Source organism: Barbatula barbatula, assembly GCF_947034865.1.
Source record: "Barbatula barbatula genome assembly, chromosome: 9".
NCBI classification, from domain to species: domain Eukaryota; kingdom Metazoa; phylum Chordata; class Actinopteri; order Cypriniformes; family Nemacheilidae; genus Barbatula; species Barbatula barbatula.
Window position 1 is genome coordinate 1,541,305 of NC_136772.1, and position 22,285 is coordinate 1,563,589.

General features: G+C 38.4%; 1 protein-coding gene across 5 annotated transcripts in view; it reads left to right on the forward strand.

The window, feature by feature from the left end:
- Nucleotides 1-21,949, forward strand: part of cobll1b (cordon-bleu WH2 repeat protein-like 1b) — a 41,528-nt gene extending 19,579 nt beyond the window's left edge. For 3 of the 5 annotated variants that reach the window (XM_079464063.1, XM_079464064.1, XM_079464065.1), the window contains 12 exons: nucleotides 3,108-3,299; nucleotides 6,543-6,750; nucleotides 7,943-8,168; nucleotides 8,854-8,904; nucleotides 8,990-9,087; nucleotides 9,315-9,545; nucleotides 9,696-9,834; nucleotides 16,044-16,248; nucleotides 17,268-17,341; nucleotides 17,735-19,080; nucleotides 20,378-20,518; nucleotides 20,664-21,949. In XM_079464063.1, coding sequence (XP_079320189.1) covers nucleotides 3,108-3,299; nucleotides 6,543-6,750; nucleotides 7,943-8,168; nucleotides 8,854-8,904; nucleotides 8,990-9,087; nucleotides 9,315-9,545; nucleotides 9,696-9,834; nucleotides 16,044-16,248; nucleotides 17,268-17,341; nucleotides 17,735-19,080; nucleotides 20,378-20,518; nucleotides 20,664-20,732 — 2,980 coding nt within the window. In that variant the 3' untranslated portion in view covers nucleotides 20,733-21,949. The remainder of the gene's footprint in view (nucleotides 1-3,107; nucleotides 3,300-6,542; nucleotides 6,751-7,942; nucleotides 8,169-8,853; nucleotides 8,905-8,989; nucleotides 9,088-9,314; nucleotides 9,546-9,695; nucleotides 9,835-16,043; nucleotides 16,249-17,267; nucleotides 17,342-17,734; nucleotides 19,081-20,377; nucleotides 20,519-20,663) is intronic. The other 2 variants (XR_013787122.1, XR_013787123.1) reach the window with 2 other exon arrangements.
- The last annotated feature ends 336 nt before the right edge of the window (nucleotides 21,950-22,285 follow it).

A 22,285-nucleotide genomic window follows, 5' to 3' on the forward strand; every position in this document is an offset into this window, starting at 1 on the left:
CATTCACAAGTAATCGAGTGCCTGTAGATTATTTCTGACAACAATCAAAAGAAACCGAGAAACCATTACTTGGTTAAACTTGTCTATCCAATATTTAGAATTTAGACTGCGATACCAAGCTCTACCGCTAGATGTCAGTGTACCGTACGGTACTGCAGCACCCATTCAACAAATTGTTTATTTAATACAATAAAATAAAAAAAAGATTAAATTCAATATAAATTGTTATATTATTAGAAACTAGTCAAAAACAAACCAGAAGTTAACTGGGGGTCAGACGCCCGCGTCCGATGAAACCTTTGTGTTTATGTGAACCTTGTATGTTTTCGGCATAATCTTGTGTGCATTTTACAGCTAAATAGCTAGCAAGACGCGAAAGAGAACTTTTTTCTGTACCTGTGCTGTGTCTGTGAGTCAAAACGCTTGCAAGTTTCAACTGGCAAAATCAAAAAATGCATGCCGATAATAAACGTTTGTTTTAATGAATTACTTCGAATTACTGTGATGCGTGTGATGACAGAGATATGCTGTATATACGCTGTTAAATAGTGAATGTGTGTCGCGCTTCAAAACAAAAACAAAAAGATAGACATACCAGTGTATGTATTTAGGAAATATTTAAATGCATCTATTTATATTTACAACAATTCAAATTCAATTATGTATAAACATGAATTACTTATTATTCAAATATTATACAGTATGCATGTATTTGTTTATACAAAATTAAGAAGCACAGTACACAGACATATATTATGTAAACACAAAGTTTTCTGGATGTGATTACTCGTTTGACAGCCCTAAAATAAATGCAGAAACTGAGATGCTGCGTATGGCCAGGTTTTTGCGTTGTCTGTTTGTTTGTGTGTTTGAGTACTGTAGTTTGTTCAGGATGTGTGATTGTGTTTAATAACAGTTATCTGTACAGCTGATGGATGAGTTTGAATGTAGTGTATGTGTCACAGGAAAAGACTCCTCCAGTCAAGAACCGACACGTCTGTGATGTATGTTTTGACTCTATCTCCACATCACAGTTTCATTGGATCTGCGTCCTCTGCTCCGGTGTAAAATAAACATCAACCAGCATATTTCAGTCAACAGGTCACAATCAAACTTCTTGTCTTTTCAGCACAATCACTTGTTTACACATCAACGTGTCAGTCAAAGCTGCTTATGTCATCAAAACACATGCTCTTTTTTTCGCAGCGTGTTCTGACGTCAAAACTATTGCCATGCGTGGCCTTATGTGTCAACCAGCAAAAACCAAAGAATATTTGTTGCCTCACATTGGTTTTTATGTGAATAAATAAAGGTATCAATGTTATCTGTTCTTGTGACAGTCATCTACAAATACAATAAGTGTCAGTTGTATGCAAAGGGAGCATGGGTAGGGTTCAATTGATCCCCATATCTCTCTTTCCGTAAAATATGCCGCCTTATCAATATAGATAACAAAAGACAAGTTTGTTAAGAACCAGAATCTAAAAGGATGTTGAGATTAATATTTCTCGAGTTGCAGGCATGTCCCCTTTGGAAAAAGAAAACGAAAATGTGCTTTTTCTCATTTTGGAACTGTCAGCGTTCACATTACATGCACTTTTTGATCTTGAGGCGGCTCAATAAATATCCGTTCACAACATTTCATATTCCAGCTTTTTTGATTAATTTAAGTACGTCTTTTTAGAAACAAACTTTTTTGTCATTTTAACCATTTGGCATGAGGTTGATTTGACACAGAATGATCCATTGCAATATTTCTGAATTCCAGCTGATTTCCACGCAGTCGTACTTTGTTATGGTTACAGAGGCTGATAGTCGCAGAACCTTGAAATTTCAGTGTCGTGTCAGGCCGTTGTTTGCACATGTGTCTGCATGTGAGTTTGTTGAATGATTTTTTCATTCAAGGTCTGCGGCTTTGCTTATTGTTTGAAGTCATCTCATTTGAAGTCATCTCATTGAGTTGTGTAGCCTCAAAAGTTAAAGGTGTATTTTGTGGCCGTGTGTTACTGTGATTTTACCATGCTTAATGTTCGCTTATTATTGCTTTAATTGACACTTATTTGAGTAGTTCCTTATTTTTCTTGATCTTTAAATAGCTATATAGAGAGACATTTGTGTTTTTCATGAAGATAATCTCTTAGATGCATATCGACACAAAGGAGATGTTTACGTTTACTTCAAATTTGACGTTATGTGTTTACTTTCGCTTTGGATTCTTCAGCGCTGTTAATGCAGACGTTTCATTTTATGTTTCTTTGAAAACGTATGAAGTTCACAATTTCCAGTGTCAAAATGCAGAGAAAATGTTTTGCTCTTTTTGCATGTGTTGAGCATGTTTACATAGAAGTCTTAAGGGCATAACTTCATTAACAACTGATATTAGTTTAGTTGAACTTTATAGTTGAAACACATTCTAGGTATGCAAAGGACACTGTAACAGACATTAGCGTAAGCCGTCTTTTCATGTTCAATTTGTCAGAGCCACAGTTGGAATCTTGTTAAGCAAGTTAGACCTAATTTGCATTACATGTTTATAGCTTTTTCCATCGATGATAACACGCTAGACGTTCACCAAGGTTTCCATCAACAAGACCAAACCGTTGGGGGTTAAAATGTTCGTGTCTGTACTTGTGTACGGGTGTGAAGTATGTGTCTGGCATAAGAGTCAGAGAAAATCGAATTGTGACTGTTTTGTGCTTAATGTTGATTTTATGGAAAAACAATAAAGGTGAAACTTATGTTCATACAAGGAAATATTTTTGTCTTAAGTTTATGTTTAGGCCTGTAAGTCACTTTGGATGAAAGTGTCTGCCAAATGTAAAATGTAAAAATAAATGTTTGCAGCACAGTGCTTTAAAACTAATGTGGCCCCATGCGGCTCAAAAACTGAGTTGGTGACTGTCTGCTGTAATGAATGAATGAATCTCCTCTTCGTCTTGTGACTGCCGTGTAAAGTGCCTCTCGCACATTAAACGGAGCGCAGATGAAAGACAGTCTTTCAGACAACGTCATGCAACATTTTCAGTGCAACAATCGTGTTTGTCTTGATAACCCAAACGTCTCATTTTTCATTCTTACATTCTTAACTTCCTCTTTCTGTTTTACAGGAGATCTTCGAAACACAAAGCCCCCTCTCCTCCTCCTCTTCTGAAAGGCCTGGATGGTCCACTGCTGAGTAACAAGCTCCCGACGTACCCTCATCCCAACATGGACCAGAAAGAGAATCTGCTGGATCAGGACCTGACCCTTACCGTGGTCCTGCCAGGAGGGGTGGAGAAAACCACCGTGGTCCCCGGCAGGTGAGGAATGCATTTCGCATTCGGTTGTGTGGCACCCATTGACTTTCATTGCATGGACACACTGAGACATTTCTCAAAATATCTGACATGTTCCATGACATTATGGTGAATAAATAATGAAGGATTTTAAAACTCAACTCTGGTGACGATGACATCATGAAGGTTTTCACATGATTTCGGTTATAAAACGAATTAAATCATTTCTGCTGTGAGTCATCGGGGTGTGGCGGCACATTTCAGAACTTCCTGCAGCAAATCTCAGTCGGTTTGGGTACGAGGAATAATACTGTAGTCTTGCATCTTTTAACACCGAGACGATTAAGCACTTATAGTTTCATTATTCAGATGATTTACTCATATGAAGGTGTGTGTATTTAGAAAGAGATTATGTGAATAATGTGTCGTTGTCTAGATGTTTTTAGTGTCAAACTAAACTAACTGTTAAAGGTGTGCCAGGATCTTTATCATCTAATTTGTTCATTTGTTTATCAGCCAACAAGCTTAAAATGCGCAAGTATCACCCATCAACGGATATGTTAGCCGAAGGTTGTTACGAGGATGCTATTTGTATTTGTTTTCAGGCGTAAGGCCGCGAGCTGTCGGAGTGATCTTAGATCTGTCATCGCTGTTTTAATCATTGTTTTTTTTGTTTGTTATCCAAAACACCTTTAAGCTAAACTGCAGATTCTGAAACCAAATAAGATAAAAAGGAGTAATCATCAGATCCGTCGGTTTTGCTTTTGTGAATTGGACACCCAAACCGGCCTCATTCTGATAGGGATGAAATTATTTGTGTATTTTTTAAGGGCTCTCCGATCCTGGAATACCAAACGCAGTTGGAAAGTATTATGAGGTATAAACTGTCTCTGAAGAATTTTCCACACTTTCAATGCGCAGCATGTCGAGCGTGTATGATGAGTGTTCTCTAACGTCCCGCTAGAGTCCAATGAAAAGAGAAAGCAAAACACATTTAACTGAAAGCTGTTGTTTGTTCATGCTCATGCGGTGCAAACCTCGTGATTTATTTACTCCATGACGATGTGGGTGTTGTATTAAAAGAATGGGTTATCCAAAAATTAAAATCCTTTAAATTCTGCCATAGAGTTTATGGTGACTGAAGTTTTAAAAACATTTATTGTGGCAGAGGCTTTTATTCAAAACAACCTAAAGTGCATTCAAACTATGTATATTTTTATCAGTATGTTACTGTTTTAAGTCACATTATGAACACAGTTTTGTTTGTAATATTATTGAATAACACTAATAATATTAAAGGCCCACTGCAATGCCTTTGAACGTGCAGCATTGTTTGATGTGTTGACGTAACTCAAAAGACACATCAAGTGACCCCGCCCCCTTTAAATAATAATAACCGATTTCGTTTCGTTTACGGCTGACAGTCAGCCTGGCAAAGCTGCGTTTAACAGCCTGATAGCCACATTGGTGTTAAAGTCTGTTGAAAAGAATCGTAAGATCAGTGATGTCCGTGATGTGTCGTTTGAAGCTTGTTATTTACGTTGGTAAGTGACAATGGCGTTTGTCTTCTCCTTTACGCATCAATCTCTTCTATAGCACCTTAACATTCAACATAGTGTGTTGACTTGAAACGGGCGAATGATCACGCAAATGATAAGCTCTGTGCTGTCATGTCTCTGAAATGGAGGACACTCGCCTGTAACCGCTTGTGTGACACTTACGCAAAAAAATGAAGACTTAAATTTTAAGTGTTACATTGTCTAGATCATCCCCTATCTCCCATCTAGTGCATCATTCACCATGTAGGACATAATAAATGTGCGAACAAGTGGCTGATTTAAAGCACCGCTTCCGCAGCTCTCATAGTGAATGGGGCGGGACTCTTCGGATTTTAAAGCAGGTTTGATTGGACAAGAACTTTGACGACAGGCTGAAGTGTAGTGTGATGTCATGGTTTTCTAGAACACGTGCCAGACTGTCAAGTTTTGAACGCTTATATCTTCTAAACGGGAATTTTGTCAGAGCGTAGGAACATATCAGTTTATTGACGTCCTTAAGGCTAACTTATTTTTAATAAAAGGAAAAAAGAAATAATTTAGATTTCACTGGCGCTTTACAAAACATCATGGCTTTCACATCATTGTTTCTCACATGGTTCTCACATTATATGGCAGTGCGAAAACATAAAATCAACATTCAAGCTCATTTACATTGATTGTGTTGGAGATCCCCGCAGAAACATCAACTCATGCAAATTCCTCAGATGCTGGAGGGATAGAGGAACTTGTGCTGTGACATTTCAGACTCCTCCTCACTCGTCCCGAGGCTTTTATTTGACTCTTTGAACCAGTGAAACATAGATCTTTGTCTCGTTTTGCAAATGCAAAGAAATAGTTCGCCCAGAAATCATTATCCACATGATGTTCCAACCCCATATATTGCTCAGATGTTCCTCTTTCAAAGCTACAGGAGATTTGATGGAGTTCTCAGTTGTGTTTAGACATTAAATAATCTGGATTTGGGTGAATTTGATGAGAAATGTTTTATTCCTTTTGAGATTTTCATATTGAGAAATATCTTAATTTGCTCTCCATTTATTCTCACTTATGTCTAGAGAGAATAATTGAGGTATGAATTTTCTGCTGTTTATGTGAAACCCAAATAGTTAACCATGCATCTAAGCTGCTGCTTTGGGCTTTGGTCATATGACTGTATAGAACTTTATATATACAAACAGCCGCAGAATAAATTGAGAGCATTTCAAAGCATCATTTCAGTTCAATTTACTATTCATAAGTACTGTATGTGTTTAGGTAAATTAGCATTTTTGTTTCATCTGTGAACTACTGACAATATGTTTACTACATTTAAAATAGAAATATTGTTTCTATTTGAATTTTATTGCGGAATCGGGTGAAAAATACAGAGCATCCTTTCTGTTATTTTTCAGACCTCAAAGAGAAAAAGTTCATATTCACTTTTGTATTTATGTATTTATGAAAAGTAAAAATAAATTGTGATCACAGTTTTCATTTGTTTTGTCAATGCTGTCAGTCTTTTACATTGCTGTTGACTTTGATTGAAATTCAACAGACACTGGACTGGAATGAACACAGTGTATCTAGAAATGCTGATTTGAAATGAAACTTTGGAGTGGTCTCTTGTTTTTTCCGTGGCTGTATAGGTATATTGGTTAGCCGTGCCTTTGTGAATGTGTTAACCAGATTATTGGCGTCATTTAACAAGTTGAGCTTTTGTGCGTTTCAGCAAACCCATGATGGACCTGCTGGTTACGCTCTGTGCCAAGTACCACCTGAACCCTTCCGGTCACACCATTGAGCTCATCACCACCAACAGAAACCATGTGAAGTTCAAACCCAACGCTTTGATCGGAACCCTCGAGGCCGAGAAGATCTTACTGAAACCCAAAGGACTGGAGGATAGGAGCAAAAAGACAGGACCACAGATGCCCGAGGTACAGCTCCACTGATTTAAAGTGCTACCTGAAACAAAGATAAACAAAAAACACTTTTGTCCTCATGCAGTTGCAAATCTGTAATAATCTGTTTCTTCTGCGGAAGCAGATTTATATTTACTGCAGGAAAAAATTATTAATTTATTAACAAACGTGTGTAGAATCGAGTTGTTTTGATGACAGGAGGATGTAAAACAAGGATGGATTTGTGACGTGAACCGACAAGAAAACTTGTTCAGAAGTATAACAAGTTATTACATTTTAAGAGGTTTATGAGCCAAACATTTTTAGATTGATTTGCACAAATGAACTGTACACAATAATTCCAGGAACTTGCATTAGGAAAGTAAACAGTGTCAGGTCTGATCCGACGGATCCGTTTCTGTAAACTTTATACACTTTGTTCAAATAAATGTCAGTCATTTTCATTGTCGTGTTTGTTCTTTTAGTCATAAGTAACCGTAGCTGTGCTGTTCCACACCCTGTGAGATTAACCTGAGAGTTATTTCATTGACTCAAAGGAGCGGAGCCTGACCGTCTAAAATAAAAACAACATGACAAGTTCACATGACAAAACAGAAGCAAGTGGCTGGTAGATTGTATAAAACAGATTCTAACGCTATACGACAAATTACAATGGTTTTTATTACAAATACCATTATGAACCACGGTTTTGTTCCAGTAGGATTTAACTGTGTCCATATGCCAGAGAACATCACAACACATTACCAGTAGAGACCCATTATAGTATCCATTACAAACAACGCAATTCCCATTATGACCGTTAAACCCATTAGAATTTCTGTGATGGTTTCAGATTTTTCAGCAGGGTAGATTCTGTTCAACAAACCCAGCGCACCGTGCTTCTACGACCTTTGTAGGCAGCTGTCTTCTGAAACAGCATCCTGACTAAAACTGATCTCATCAGCGACCAATTCAAGTCATTGTTGATTTTGATAAGTCTTTGATTTTATCGGTATGGTGCAAAAATGGCTTGGAATGAATCAGGAATGTTTATAATCATCGTTCATCACATATCGGATAGATATAATTTATTGACTCGCTTTGAATTCTGGGATTGCCTTATCTGGGAAGGATACATGTGATGCTGCATGCTTAGCCTTACCTGTTTGCTCTTTTTTGGTGTGAACGGGCCTTTTCGACTGTTCTTACTCCTGTCTCATTTTTTCAGGCAACTGTACGATTAGTGATCAACTACAAGAAAACACAGAAGACTATTCTCAGGGTGAGTCCTCGGGTTCCTCTGCGAGAGCTCCTACCAGCCATCTGTGAGAAATGTGAATTTGACCCGCAGACCACAGTTTTATTACGAAACGTTCACTCTGAAGACACTATGGACCTGAACTACTCTCTCAATGACTTTGGCCTGAGGGAAGTGTACGCGAGCGATACCAGAGGTGTGTTTATCACCAACACATTCAAATCACTCTATTAAATCATCCACGGCTGGTTTCTACAAGGTCACCCTTCAGAAAAAAGCTCAGCTGGAATAGCATAAAGTAAATAAAACATGAGGAACTGAAGCTGATCTAAATTGTACACAGTGATATAGAAAAATATAAATCTACCTGACGTACACTTAAATGTGTATTTCAAGAAGTTGAATTAATACCTAAATAGTAGTATACTTGTATACTAACATAGTAGTATACTCGGTTTAAAGTGCAAAATATAAATAGTTATGTTAGGTTCACTTAACATTAGTCACAAGTATACTTATATAGTAAAAAACTCCTAAACTAGTTGTTTACTGAGAGTATCCTTAAAAGTGTACTATCTCAGTATACCTACAAGTTCACTTGTAGTAAATGAAAAACATAGTTGTAAACTACCTGTGTACTTTAGAGTATACTTTAGGTGGTAAACTTAAAGTAGTGGGCCAAGTAGTTTTGAAATAGCACACTTATAAGTATACTACTAGTGCATTGAAATAAGTACACTAACAACAAAGTATACTTTAAAACTATACCAGTAAACTTAATAAAATCACCTTGAAGTATGCTTATTTTTTAAGGGATATTAAGGTACTCCAGATGCCTGAAAATCATTTTAATTTTTAATAATCTTGATGTTGTTTTGCAGTTTTTAGTCCAGTGAGTCCTGTGAGTCTGCCACCATCTCCTACGGGCTCTGGTGAGTAAACATCACATTTGATCATTTTTTGCAATACGAATACTTAGAATGTAACTACAACATACACAACCGCATTACATCACAGACACGATTCGGCACAGAAAGGACAAGATCCAGAAGGAGAAGGAAAATAAAGGAGTGTTCGGCTTATTTAGAAAAGGAAGTCGAAAACAGTCAGAACAGGTGAGTACTGAAATCCTGTATGAGAAAACTGCTGTGACAACACAGAAAAGATTTTTTGACTTTAGGGCGAGTTCAAAGGCATCTGTATTTTTGTTTACTCTGTAAACGTTCTCCGAGCACCAGCGGTCATATTTGCTTTTGAAATGAGTTGTGATTGGCTGTCTCTTCAAAGGCCGTGCTTTCGGTCGGAAGTGTGCTGACGTGTGATTGGTTGTCTTTCTTTGAAGTCTATGACCGTGAGTGCGCCGGGGTCTCCGGTACAAAGGAAACAGCGTCCGGTGAGCATGAACTCCTTCAGCGCTCATTCGCCGACGTACGATTACAATACCTTGCCCTCCGATATGCCAAAGAAGAGAAGAGCACCGTTGCCGCCCGGCATGATGTCACAGAGCATGCCCGCTGACCTCAGCCATCACCAGGGAAACCCTGACACGGCAGAGCATCTGGATGGCGACCAGGTATCTGTAAAACATTAAATCTGCTTTTACACTCTTTCGTTTAGTTTCTACAAAACTCTGGAGACTGTGTCATCTGGGAATGTGGTTACATTTCTCAAAGCCAAATATTTGGAATTATGTGTCATATTTATTGCCGTCTGCGTTCCACAGAGCGTGGCCCCGTTGAGTGCAGGACCCTCAACAGAATCGTGCTTCAAGAGGACGTCCACCAAACGCAAGGCTCCACCGCCCCCCGCCCTGAGCGCCGTAGCCCCTCCTGATGAAGCTGCACAGGACAGAAGCGTGACAGGTTGGTTAGAAAATGTTAGACATGTGTTAAACGGAAGGAATTCAAAGAATGTGCTCGCGTTAATCAGGTTCTCAGGGGTTTCTGGGTAAAAAAGGTCTTCAGATTCAACCCAATCATACTTAAAATACTTTTTTGTATTAAGGGAAATCCTTAAGTTAATTGTATTAAGTATACTTTTGAGTAAAGTTAATGTAGTATACTAGTATAAGTGTGCTAGTAAGTGTACTATTTAATATTTTAAGTGTAGCAGTAGTCTACTCCGAGTTACAAATTTTCATTTGTACTTGAAAGCATACTACAAGTGAACTTGTGGGTATACTGATAGTTTACTTGTTCAATACTTGTAGCGCATTTTTATGAAAGTACACTTAGAAGTACAGTATACTCTCCGTAAACATCTAGTGAAAGTTGTGAAAAAAAGTGGAAGAGGGTCTATTCGAACAAAAGTAAACGCATCAACAAGCCAAGTATACTAGGAGTAGTCAAGATTTACTGTACTCAATAATACTTTCAAGTATAGGCCAAATATTTTTTTTTACAATATAAGTATACTTGACTGTCATTTTAAGTATATTTCTTAGAAGCACATAAAAATAGACTATCTTTAATTTAAAAGAAGTATACCTATAATGAGATAAGGGTGATAGTTTAAAGCAAATGATTATGAATACTAACTTTTCAGATTCTAGTTTTGCAGTCTTCTTCAGACCGCTGTTGTCAGTGTGATAAAGGGATGGAAAGCGTTCATTTTTCTAGAGTATTTTGAGCTTTAGAGGGCTTGAAAGACTGCAGCAGCTGTACTTTGAACGGGATGTAAACACATTATCAAGTGTAGCTGTATCTTAATAATGCTTTGGTGCCACCTGGTGATGGAACAGTCACATCATATCTTTCTATCGCGTTCACTGTGCTGTCATCAATCTTTTCTTTTCTCTAAATAGCCACATGCTTTGTTTTGTGTCTCCGGATGAAAGGTCAGGTGTAATCCCCCTCTAGAATGAAACTTTAATATTAGTGTTGATACCACAAAAGAGCGGATTAGATTTAGACTTTGAGAGCCGGCACGTGCCGAGCTCTGTTCTAAAACCTTATGTTAGCGAAATACTTAGCAACAGGATTATGATGCCTTCTGAAAAACCTTGCATGTGTCCTTTGTAGAGACTCCCATAATGCACTCTGTGGAAATAAATCAACTATGGCAGACAAGGAAAGAGACATTTCTATTATACTTAATCTATCAGGCCTGCGTTTGTGAGTGTGCCAAATCATTTGTGCAGAGTCTTTCAATTTGTTTACAATAGTGTATTGTGACCGTACACACTACACAGTGAATCAAATGTAAAAGTATTTATGTCCTTTATAGTTCTTCATAACTATATACACTTTATTAAAGCTGCTCGCTGAACTGTTTTATAGTATTTTTAATGTATTGACTGTTGAATTAGGTGTCTCCTCATGGGATAGAAAAGTGTCCATCTGATGCAAACCGAGAAATCTCGGTGGATCATCTGGGTATTTCTCACATGCAGTTTTTTGCATGCTGGGTTTTCTGAAATACCGCTCATTTCACATACTGGTTTTTGCGTACTATACAGTATGGAAGTCGATGAATTTGAACGCAGGCTTGTGTTGTGAACTGGACTCATATGAGGTTTTTGTGTTGGGATGAAGTCTGTTTGTAAGTAATGCAGATCTGTGTTTTATATGCTTGAGTTGGGTGTTTCCCCAGCTGGTGAAAATTTACTGTATGCAACTCTCGGCTTCTAAATGTTTGCAGCTGTATTCATTAAATGCTTTCACACACACGCACGCACGCACATATACACACAGATTTGCAAATGGGCCACAGCTGTGTGTGTAAACAGAGCTTTGACATTTCATCAGCATTGTTTTGAGAGGGTCCGATTGTGAAAACATTCAGTCCACGGAAAGGATTGTTAGGATTTTTACAGCCGAGTGTCACGACAGTATTCTTGGCGCACGTTAGCATGACTTCATATCAAGTCAGACAGCATTTCTAACCGACACGCACCTGCTGTGCACATCTCAATCATGTATCATGTTATGTAAACGTTGGCCAATAACTGATAATTCTTTAACATTGGAAACCGATAACAGATATATATTAATATAACATTTTCTTAGTCTAATACAAAAGGCAAAAAACTGCTTTTATTTGAAAACATTGACTGCAGAAAACAAGATAACTATTAGCACTCTTATTTCCACAGAATATCAGGTACCAAACCTTCTTTACACTATTTAAATATTCTTTGACTTAAACTTTTCTGGTATCATTTTTATATTATAAGCAAACGATAGATGTCCTTCCAGAGCAACCCAGAAAAATGCTCTTAAGTCTAACAGGTCTCAAGACAGAACGCATTCAGACAGCGGTCGGATTCAAACAAGATGCTTTTGTTCCTATAATTTACACATTAAGAAATATTGTATCTACATACTGTACCCACATCAACAATGTTTTGCTAATAGCAGTACGTGAATGATCACGACAGAAAGGATTTGAATTGTTAGCAGCGTGCAGTTTAAGGGGTTTAATCGGAGGAAATCATTTATAAATGATCAACTATAATATATAGGCCTGATTTTATTATCGGTTTGATACCGAAATAATTCATCAGTAGGTGTCTGAAGATTATATATCAGTAATTCTGATCGAATTTGTCATTTCACTGTGTTTTACCTCTCGCACATGTAACTTGTAGAAAACACTAAACTTTTTTCGCTGTCCTTGGCATTAGTCAAAAACATGGAGACGGGCTGTGATCTCATAGACACTCGGTGATGGTTTGAATGTGAAGAATCTGTTCATCTGTGGCAGCAGAGCATCATTTATGTTTGTCCTGCTGATTCACCAGCAGGGGGCGTATGAGACTCTCAGCATCATCTGATGGCTGCACTTTATCTTCTCTCTATCTCTTACTCGTTTAAAAGTTTTCCTCAATGTCACTTTTTTATTTCTGATATTTTGTTATAAATGTATTTATAATGTGCGACGGGACTGTGGAGTGAAAACTAGTGCGGCTTTGGTGTAAAGGCTTCTCTCAAAATGGAGCTTCAGTTTCCACTCCAAACACAGCATGGATACAAAATGATTAATACATATGTGACCTTGGACCACAAAACTAGTCATAAGAGTCAGTTTCTTTAAATTGAGACGTATACAACATCTGAAAGCTGAATAAAAATGCTTTGGTCGAGATATAACTATTTCAAAATCTCGTGTTTACACGAGACGGTTTTCAAGTGAAAGGGCAAAAAAATGTATGCGTTTTGTCTGTCCGTTTACACGTGGCTTTGGTACGTGTGGGTAAAGTTTGAAAGCGTGTTTCCGGCCATTTTTGTTTGCGATTTTTGCTACATCCACTTAAAAAAGTAAAGTTTCGAGATTTACGTTAGAAAAATTGACAAAATATCTTCCTGGAACATGATCTTTCATTTATATTCTAATTTTGACCCATACAATGTCTTGTTAGTTATTGCTAAAATATATCTATGATATTTATTACTGGTTTTGTGGTCCAGGGTCACATATTAAAAATTATGAATAAAAACGTCCATTGGACAAAACTTGAATCAAAGCATCTGCCAAATGCATCGGTGTAAATGTAAGAAAAGTAAATGATTTGGAAGCTTGTGGTGAAGGTTTTTAGTTCGTCATCGTCCTATTGTTTTCTTTTGTCATTCTGTGCTTTCCTTCTTTTTTAAATCCATTACGGATATAAGCGTTTCTTCGTCCCGGTAGGTAACCCAACTAAAGCTGCTATTGTCAGTGTGACGTGTTGTTCCTCTGTCTGGGGACACTGAACTCATAAAACACATTGTTTTGTTATGATGTGATAGCAGGTTTTGTGTAAAGTAATGGAGGAGATGGACAGGTCCGGATGTTTGTTTTGGACGGGAGTTACTGTCTAATCTGGCGTTGGGATCATCAGGCAGACTTTTCTCATTGTTCAGAACCGTACAGAGACGTTCTCCAGAGACCCAGGACGATCTTTCACGCGAGGGTATTTTCCTTCCCAGCTTTTTGCTGAGGTGTATTGAGTATCTGATGTCAGTAAGACCTTCATTCCCAAATGCTGTATCAAATGTGCAGGGTTGAGTTAAGTTAGGATTGTGTTTTAAAGCCAGTTTAGTGTGTGACATGTCTCACATTAAAACAGCTAAATGTGGTTGTAGAACACAAAAGAAGATATTTTGAGAAATGTCTTCGTGGTTTTGTATCTAGACAACAGTGTTGTTTGGTTCCTCAAATGTATTATTTTGTGTTCTGCAGAAGAAAGGAAGTCATAGAGGCGTGGAATGACATGCGAGTGCATAAATGATAAAATAACTTACATTTTTCTGTGAACTATCCCAGCTTAAATTAATTATACTGTATATAACACTTTGTTTTTTTTTTTATTTGATCTGTCTAAGCGCATCTGTTAGGAATGTTTTTCCCTTCGTTTCCTTTCTCTCATCTGCTTCTTAAAATCAATCTACAGAGAAACTTGATATACAGGACATAATCTGATTTCCATTTTATGTCTTTTTTCTTCTTTCCTCGAATGTATTGACGTGTTATTGTTTTTTTTCCCTTTGTCTATATACATGTTCCCTTATGATATGATGCATTTAAAAAGAAAAATCTGTGCCTACATGGTCTGTGAGTAAATTCTATGTAAAGACAGAAGAAGAGAGTGAGAAAGAGAAAGGGAAGTGCCTCTGTGTGGATGGAAAGATCACAGGAATGTTTCTTCATCTCGTGTGTCTCTAGCGATTGAACTGAATGAAGCCAGAGGACTGAGATGTCTTCATTAGCTGTGCTCGCTCGCTCGGAGAGGCAGAGATTTCACATTAATACTGCAAATGCCATCTCTCTCTTTCATATCTGCTGTTCATTCATGAGAGAGAGAGAGAGGATGTGCATAATTCATGTTGAAGTGGGATACCCCTGCTCGACTGGAGCTCAGAGACACTGTGATAAACTCAATGTTGGAGGCTACTTTCACGTTGTTGAGTTTTGCATCATGCTATTTACAGCCAATGCAGAATCTCATAAAAGCATTATTTGATGGAGTTTATGCAAACACATGAGAATTATGCAATACGGCGCAAGAGGCTGTGCTATTCATGTAATATAGTCGAGAGGGAAAGACTTCTTTTAAGTTTGTTTGTAAAGTGTATTCAATAAAGTGCACCTTACAGTATTCTGGAAAATGCTTTCATCTTTCTGGAAAAGTAACGTGTTTATTGTATAATACAAACGTATTAAACACCCTTTGTCATTAAAGTCCCAGTGAAATGAAAAATAACAATGCCTATTTTTTCATGAAATATTGCTGCGTTTATTAGAAATAGTTTATCAATGTGGGTCATTCACTTTTTAAAATTCGCTAGCCCTCACAATCTTCTTTTCAAATCTGAAAATGACGTATGTTAGACGGCTTGGGCAGAGCATCCGTTAACCCCTCCCCTTCATCTGTCAGTTCCAAAATGCAACGGCTGTTTTTGTACATCCATTCAAATCGCAGAGAAAGATTAAAGCAACGCCCACTTTTTTTCTCATTAGAAATTCCATGGCCGTTTCTCAATTCCAAGAGCGCAAAGAACGGACTTGTGTTCTTGTTGAGACGGGTCTTGCGAGGTAGCCTCGGAAGAATGAACTTGGAGCCGCAGTGAATTCGGGCTGGTTCTTTACATGACGCGACAGGCTGCATTCGAAGCATCCTTGATATTGAGAACACATCCGGGAACTTTTATGCGTTCTCTGTTCTTGTGTACTTGAGTATTAGAACCAGACTTTGACAGTTATTGATAATGTGGAGCGAGAACACGAAGACTCAAAACCGCTGAAGAACGCATATTGAGAGACAGCCCATTTCACTCGGAAACAATCGCAACTTCCAGTTCACGTGGACTTAAAACAATGTTTCATTAAGCATCCTTGATTTAATTGCAAAAAGTATCCTTTATATCCTTTGATAGAAATATTATTCCTGACATAGAAATCTGCCTATTCAGGTTATTTGTTGACGTCTGTATGTGTTGTACAGTATATACACACACATACAAACTAGTTGTGTTGTTCATCTCAGCTGTTGCTGTGTGACCAGACTTTCAGCAATCAGGACTCAAACTGAATCTGTATTATAAGAGAGCTTTCTGTTTTCAGTTCTAATGATTGTCATGATCGTATATTACAGAGGTCATGTTGGCGACACCTCTGGAGGAGATCAGGGAACAGGAGGAGGTGTCTGTGCCAAGAGAGCCGGAGGACAAGAGCAGTCTGAAGCTGTCTGCTGATATCTCAATCGACTCCTCCACTCAAGATACAGAGATTGAACGTGTATCTCCACTCGGGACGTCCCGAGACGATCCATCACGTGATCTCAGATCTGCTGATCCAGGGTGGGTACAGGAAAAGCTGTTTGTCCAGGGTATTGTTTATGAAGTATACAGTGGGGTTTCAATTTCAAAGAGCTTAGTAGAAAAATACATTTGAACCAGTAACTAAATTATACATTTTAGGACTATTGCAAGTTTACAATAAAATCTAAAGTGTTTCTTCATGTCTACATCATCATTCGCTTGTAATATAATGTGTGACATTAGCATGCATCAGTGTTTTAGTATTTTTTGGTTACTTATTCCATTAGCTTATTTTTAATGGTTCTACAATATGACAAATTAACTTTAGATTTAGATTTTAGTTTTATTATTATTTTAAATTAGCTTTGAGTTTTTGTATTGATCTTTTGAGTTCAGCAATTTTGGTATATGGTTTTGTCATTTTATAATTGATTGGTTTATTTTTATGTTGATATTGAAGTTTAATTTTAGTTTTTTTGTTATTTTAGATTTTATTTATTATTACAATTTTAGTGCTTTCAATTTTTGTTCAGTTTTCTTTTAAGGCAACTGTGATGAGCAGGGCGGGACGAGAGTCGCCCTTCACATTGGTCGCTCAAGTTTTTATCCTTCCGGAGCTCCTCCGTGAGAGATGCGAGAACGCTGCACGCGCAGCTGACGCTTGTTATCACTCGCGTCACCGGCCTCGCACCGTTCCTCTCGTCCCGCCCTGCTCGTCACAGCAATATTTCAATATTTTCCTTTAGTTTTTAGATCAATATTTTATATGTATTTCAATGAAAATTAACGTTTTCAAACTTTTAATTTTAGTAAAACAAAATATAATATTATAACCTAAATAATATTTGAGTTCATGAGCATTTTTGAAGTCAACCTTTGATTTAAATTGGACTATAAAAGCTTTTTAATAGTGTATTCCAAAGACTTTAAATTGTTTCTTTCGTAAAAGTTATTAGTTTTTATTTTAAAGTATAAAATGTTTTCATGGTTAACTTCATTGTAATGTTTATATATATTTTTATATTTATTTTATTTTGTGATTGTTCTTTATTTTACAGAATACCTGAGGTGGCAGTGAATGGAGAGGTCCAATCACAGCAGGTCATCACATGCCAGGCCCAGTCAAAGACAGGTACATTTCAGCTGATGTTTTTGTAACTTAAAAAGTTTTTAAAACTTCTGGACATTGTTTTAAAAGTTTGAAAGAGTGCTTATCTCACAGTTAGTTCACGCAGAAGCCAGTTTATTGCTGTGATACGAAATTACATCAAATGGCATCATTAGTTTGAATGTAAATACGCTACCAGTCAAAGGTTTGGACGCAGGGGATTCAATTTACATTTATTTATTTATCATGTCGGGGAAAAATTGCACACCTCTTTAGATTTGAAAGCTAATGTTTTCTAATGTATGAAATATCTTACTTATTTTTTGTAAACCAAACCATTGGTTAGTGCGTTGTGTTCTTAAGAAGAGCTACCAAAAGTGACCGAATTCAGCTCGTTACTTTTTTCTCTTGCTACAGATCCCCTAGAGGAGAGGATTGAAAAAGCAGCTGAATCTTCTGAAAGCAGTCTTGTTCTGGAGAACGTTTCTGTGAGCGCTTCAGAGACGACTGTTGCTGTGCTCAAAAGGTCTCAAACATTTGACTGCGGCATCCAGACGTCACTCTCACAATCTCAATCCCTTGAATCCAACACGGTCACACCCAAACCTTCCCCTGAGCCCAGTCGTTCACCTCTCTCTGAAGACCAGACCAGTAGAGTCAGCATAAGTCAAACTGAAACGCAAACCCAGCCAGATCCCACGACTAACATTCCATTATCCGACGTTTGCATCAACCCTCCAGTAGTTGTGTCCACACCCTCAACGGGGCCAAAGCGGGACAGGGACACTTCTACAGAAGAGCTCCGGGTTCCTGAACCCCAAACCAGCTCAACGATTCAATCCCCAAAACTCCCAAGCAACGTACAGTATATCGTAAATACGGAGCCCAAACCCAAACCGTCCAACGAGCTGACCCGTGAATACATACCCAAAGTGGGCATGACGACTTACACCATCGTGCCTCAGATGTCTCTGGAAAAGATGCGTTTTTTTGAAGTGGAACTGACTCTGGAACGACGCGATGATGCCGACGCGAACTCAAAGAGCAAGACCGTCTCCTCTCCGCCTGGCCTCTTGAGCAACGGCACGCCTGCGCTTAACGGCCACTCGAGATCGTCCATAAAACCAGCTGAACTTTCACAAACTATTCCTCCGGCTTCTCCTCAAGATGACGTCTTCTCTCCAGTGTCTCCATCAGGAACCGAGTCCGGTGTCAAAGTGAAGAAAGTTCCACCCACCATAAGACCCAAACCAGCTTCGTTCCGTCTGCCTCAGCACCAACGGACGGCCGGGGATTACGTGAGCTCGGCGGCGGTGCGCAGGGCGAGTTTCGGTAGCAGCAGTAGCGGCAGCAGTCGGTGTAGCAGTCCTGCAGCGAGGCCACAGTCGGATGTTTTTCCACCTCCACCGCCACCAGTGCGGTGGGATGAGAAGGAACGTGAGAGGCCGAGGGATGTTACTCTTCCTAACGAGACAGAGGTAGATGGAACTAAACCCCAACACCCTGCGAAAGATGTAGAGCCTCCCAGATTTCCCCCTGCTTCATGTGTGACCCGTCAGAAGAGTTTTCCGGCAAATCCCTCGCCTGCATTGAGTCTGGATAAGTTGAGAAGCTTTGCTGCACCCAAGCCGTACTCATCGTCGACACCTTCTCGCTTCGCTCAGGCTGTGCTGTCTGCCGCCAAACGCTCACACTCTCTTACCCAGCGTCCTCTGGTGCACACAAGCTCCATTCAAGAGAGACACGAGCCACCCGCGAACACAGTGAGTAAAATCTGTCTATATCTATCGGTTTGTTTTTATATGTGTGTGTCTGTCTGTCTGCCTGTTTGTTTATTTATGTCTCTCTGTTTGTCTTTCTGTCTATATCTATGCATCTGTTCACCTTTATCGATCTTCTATCTGTATGTGTTTTCTGTTTCTATATCTATCAGTCTGTCTGTCTGTCTAGATATATATCTGTCTGTCTATATTTCTCAATCTATATCTTCTTTAACTGTCTGTCTGTCTTCATCAGTCTGTCTCTCTATATTAATCTATATGTCTGTCCATCTTATGTCTAGATATCTGTCTGTCTATATGTGTCTGTCTATGTCTATTTATGCACTGTAAAATAAAATTAAACTATGAATGCCTAATGTTTAAAGTGAGATTTCCTAATGTTATTTCTGCAAGTAGATTAAAAAAACAAATACTTGACACAAAAATCTTTACAATTCACTTTAAAACTTTTTTTTAGGTGAAATAAACTTAAAACAGGTATATCCTATAGTCGTTTTTTACATCTTTCCGTCTGTCTTTAACTGTCTCTCTATATCTATCTATCTGTCTGTCTATTGCATGTCTATCTATACGTACTGTATGTCTGCCTATATCTGTCTGTCAGTCAATCTGTTTGTCTGTCTATATTTATCTATTCGTCACAGCTTTCATGAGACCCAGTCAAAAACAGAAATGTCAAATAGTGATAAGGTCAGAGAACAGTACAGTGCGGGCGGAGTCGTGACCTGTAAGGTCTTTTCTTGGCACCTGATTCTCTTTTTTTAGTCTCATTGTACTGCAGTTGTTTCGTTAGCAAATAATCTATTGTAAAGTACACCCAGTTTAAACCGGCCCTAGTAAATTAATATTGGGAGTTGGGTGACGCTCATTGTAATGGTTGTGTGTACTGAATGTATTGACGCACAAGCATCATTAATCTATGTCCTGGACTGACCCGTCGTCTTCTCTTTTGTCGTTGTGTAAGCGAGGTCAGCTGTGAGTGTGTTCAGGGCGCTGTTGTGTGCTGTCAGTCCCCACAATGTGTGTTTGGGCCTCAGCGCCATCAAAACACGATTGTGGTTAAAGCTTTTGTTTTACTGATGGGACTGGGTGTGTGTGTGTGTGTGTGTGTTTGCGTTTCTTGATTGTGTTAGGTAGACATTTGCGTTTCACTCGTGTCACACACATAAATCACACGACACATCTTTTTCTTTTTTCTGGTGGACCCTGGCGTGCACCGTTCCCACTCCTCAATGACAGAGTGTTTAGTGTGTGTTTTGATCACCCCTGTGGACCACAGGTGACAGACAATGGAGAGGATGAGACGGAGAGATACAGAGCGGTCCCTTCACAAAATACGGGCCGTGACGTCCCAGCGCCTTGCTCTGCTTCAGACGCAGACATGGGAACCTGTGAGATTAGAAATACTCAACCGTCACCTGTGAGTCCCTCTAACTGTAGACTTTCATTCATTTTGTCATTCATGCACATAATTGAGAGACAGAGTCATCGCTCAGTTTTTCACAAATGAAAAAATCCACTATATTTACTGAATTAACAAAGTGTCTGTTTTTTGTCGTTTAAAGGGGTCTGAGGGATCTTTTGGACCATCTCCCACACTGAAGGGAATATCAGAAGCAACCGTAGAGGAATGAGGAATTTCAACTCGATTCAGTGTTTTAATTGATGGACATCCAGCTGCACTCTTTCCATAATATTCTGCAAACAGGACACAAACTCCGTTTCTTAGAATTTCAAATATTATGATTTTTTACCTCTCAAAGCTACACAGCTAAGCTTCACCTTCCAGACCTGAACAAAACGTTCGCCGTCGCTTATCATGGATGTGAAGCTGCTCCTCAGACTGAGGTGATGCTTTCATCTGCCTTCGTGCCTTATAGTAATAGTTTGACAAAAATGTGAATTCTGTCATTATTTATTCACCCTAATTTCAATTATAAGAGCGAATAAATAACAACAGAATTCACATTTTAGGTCCAACTACCTTTAATGGGAAGATCTGTTTGATAACCTGATCTTGGGATCGACGCTGAGCGGATACCTGGAAAGAACAAGCTACAACTGTGGATCTCGTCTCGTTTATTCTTCAGATGAACTCTCAGAGATGAAACTGTTTTCTTATTATCTGTTACACTGTTTTTCCCTGACCACAGAAATTAAACAGCAGCAATCGTATTAATGTTATATTATTTTGAAATCCACCCATTTGAATATTTTGGGGTTGTTTTGTGACTTGCGAATGAGATGAGAAATTTTGTAAATGTGCAGATTTAGAGTATGCTTTATTCTATTATAAGGCCTTTATTTTGTTTAAATTATTAGCTGCAGATTTGATATATAATTACTATCCAATGGTACTGAAAAATACACAAAGCTCTGCTTTTTCACTTGCCAGACGTTAGCACAAAATGCATTGTTATTAACGGTGGGCAGTAGTTTCATGTGTTGAAATGATCAAAATATGGTATGTCATCAAGCAGGATTTGGGGCCCACAACAAGAAACATAAAAAACGGTGCCAAGACAGAAGACACTGGGCTTATTGTGAGAAGAAAACTGCTGTAATATCTGAACTTTCCTCTGTTCTGTATTAAAGTATAACAGACTTTTAAACTTTCTGACTTCTTTATTATTGCATGATATTCCAGTTCTGATATATAACGCTCATTTCTTTTATTAACTAGTGAATTTTTACATTAAGCGATTGCGATCTTCCAGTCCTTTAAGTAATACTATAAAACGGTTAAATCATTTTACTTCAATTCTATTCAGTAAGGGGTGTTTACACTTAAATGAATGTGTATTAAGTTTAAAATAAAGGTATTTCAAATGTAGGCCTACATAAATAATTTATTCAGTTTTATTTCCTGGTTTATTTTTTTAATTACAATATTGTGTACTAGCATACTTTAAAACATGTACATTATATAATATAATAGAAGATAAACTTAATTCATTGCATTTTTATGCTATATTTTCCTTTGTTTTCTTACATCCCTCTCACTTCCTTGTTAGTAAATTGCGGGGCTCTGATGCCCGTCCTCGTCCCCGCAGACGCGCGCGCGTCTGATCCGCGCCTCCGCGCAGTATCGTGACGTCGCGTTTTAAAGCCTGAGGACCGCCGCTCGTCCAGACGCTCACAGGGCAGCGATGGAGGCGAGAGGGGGAGCGGCGAGCAGAAGCAGGTA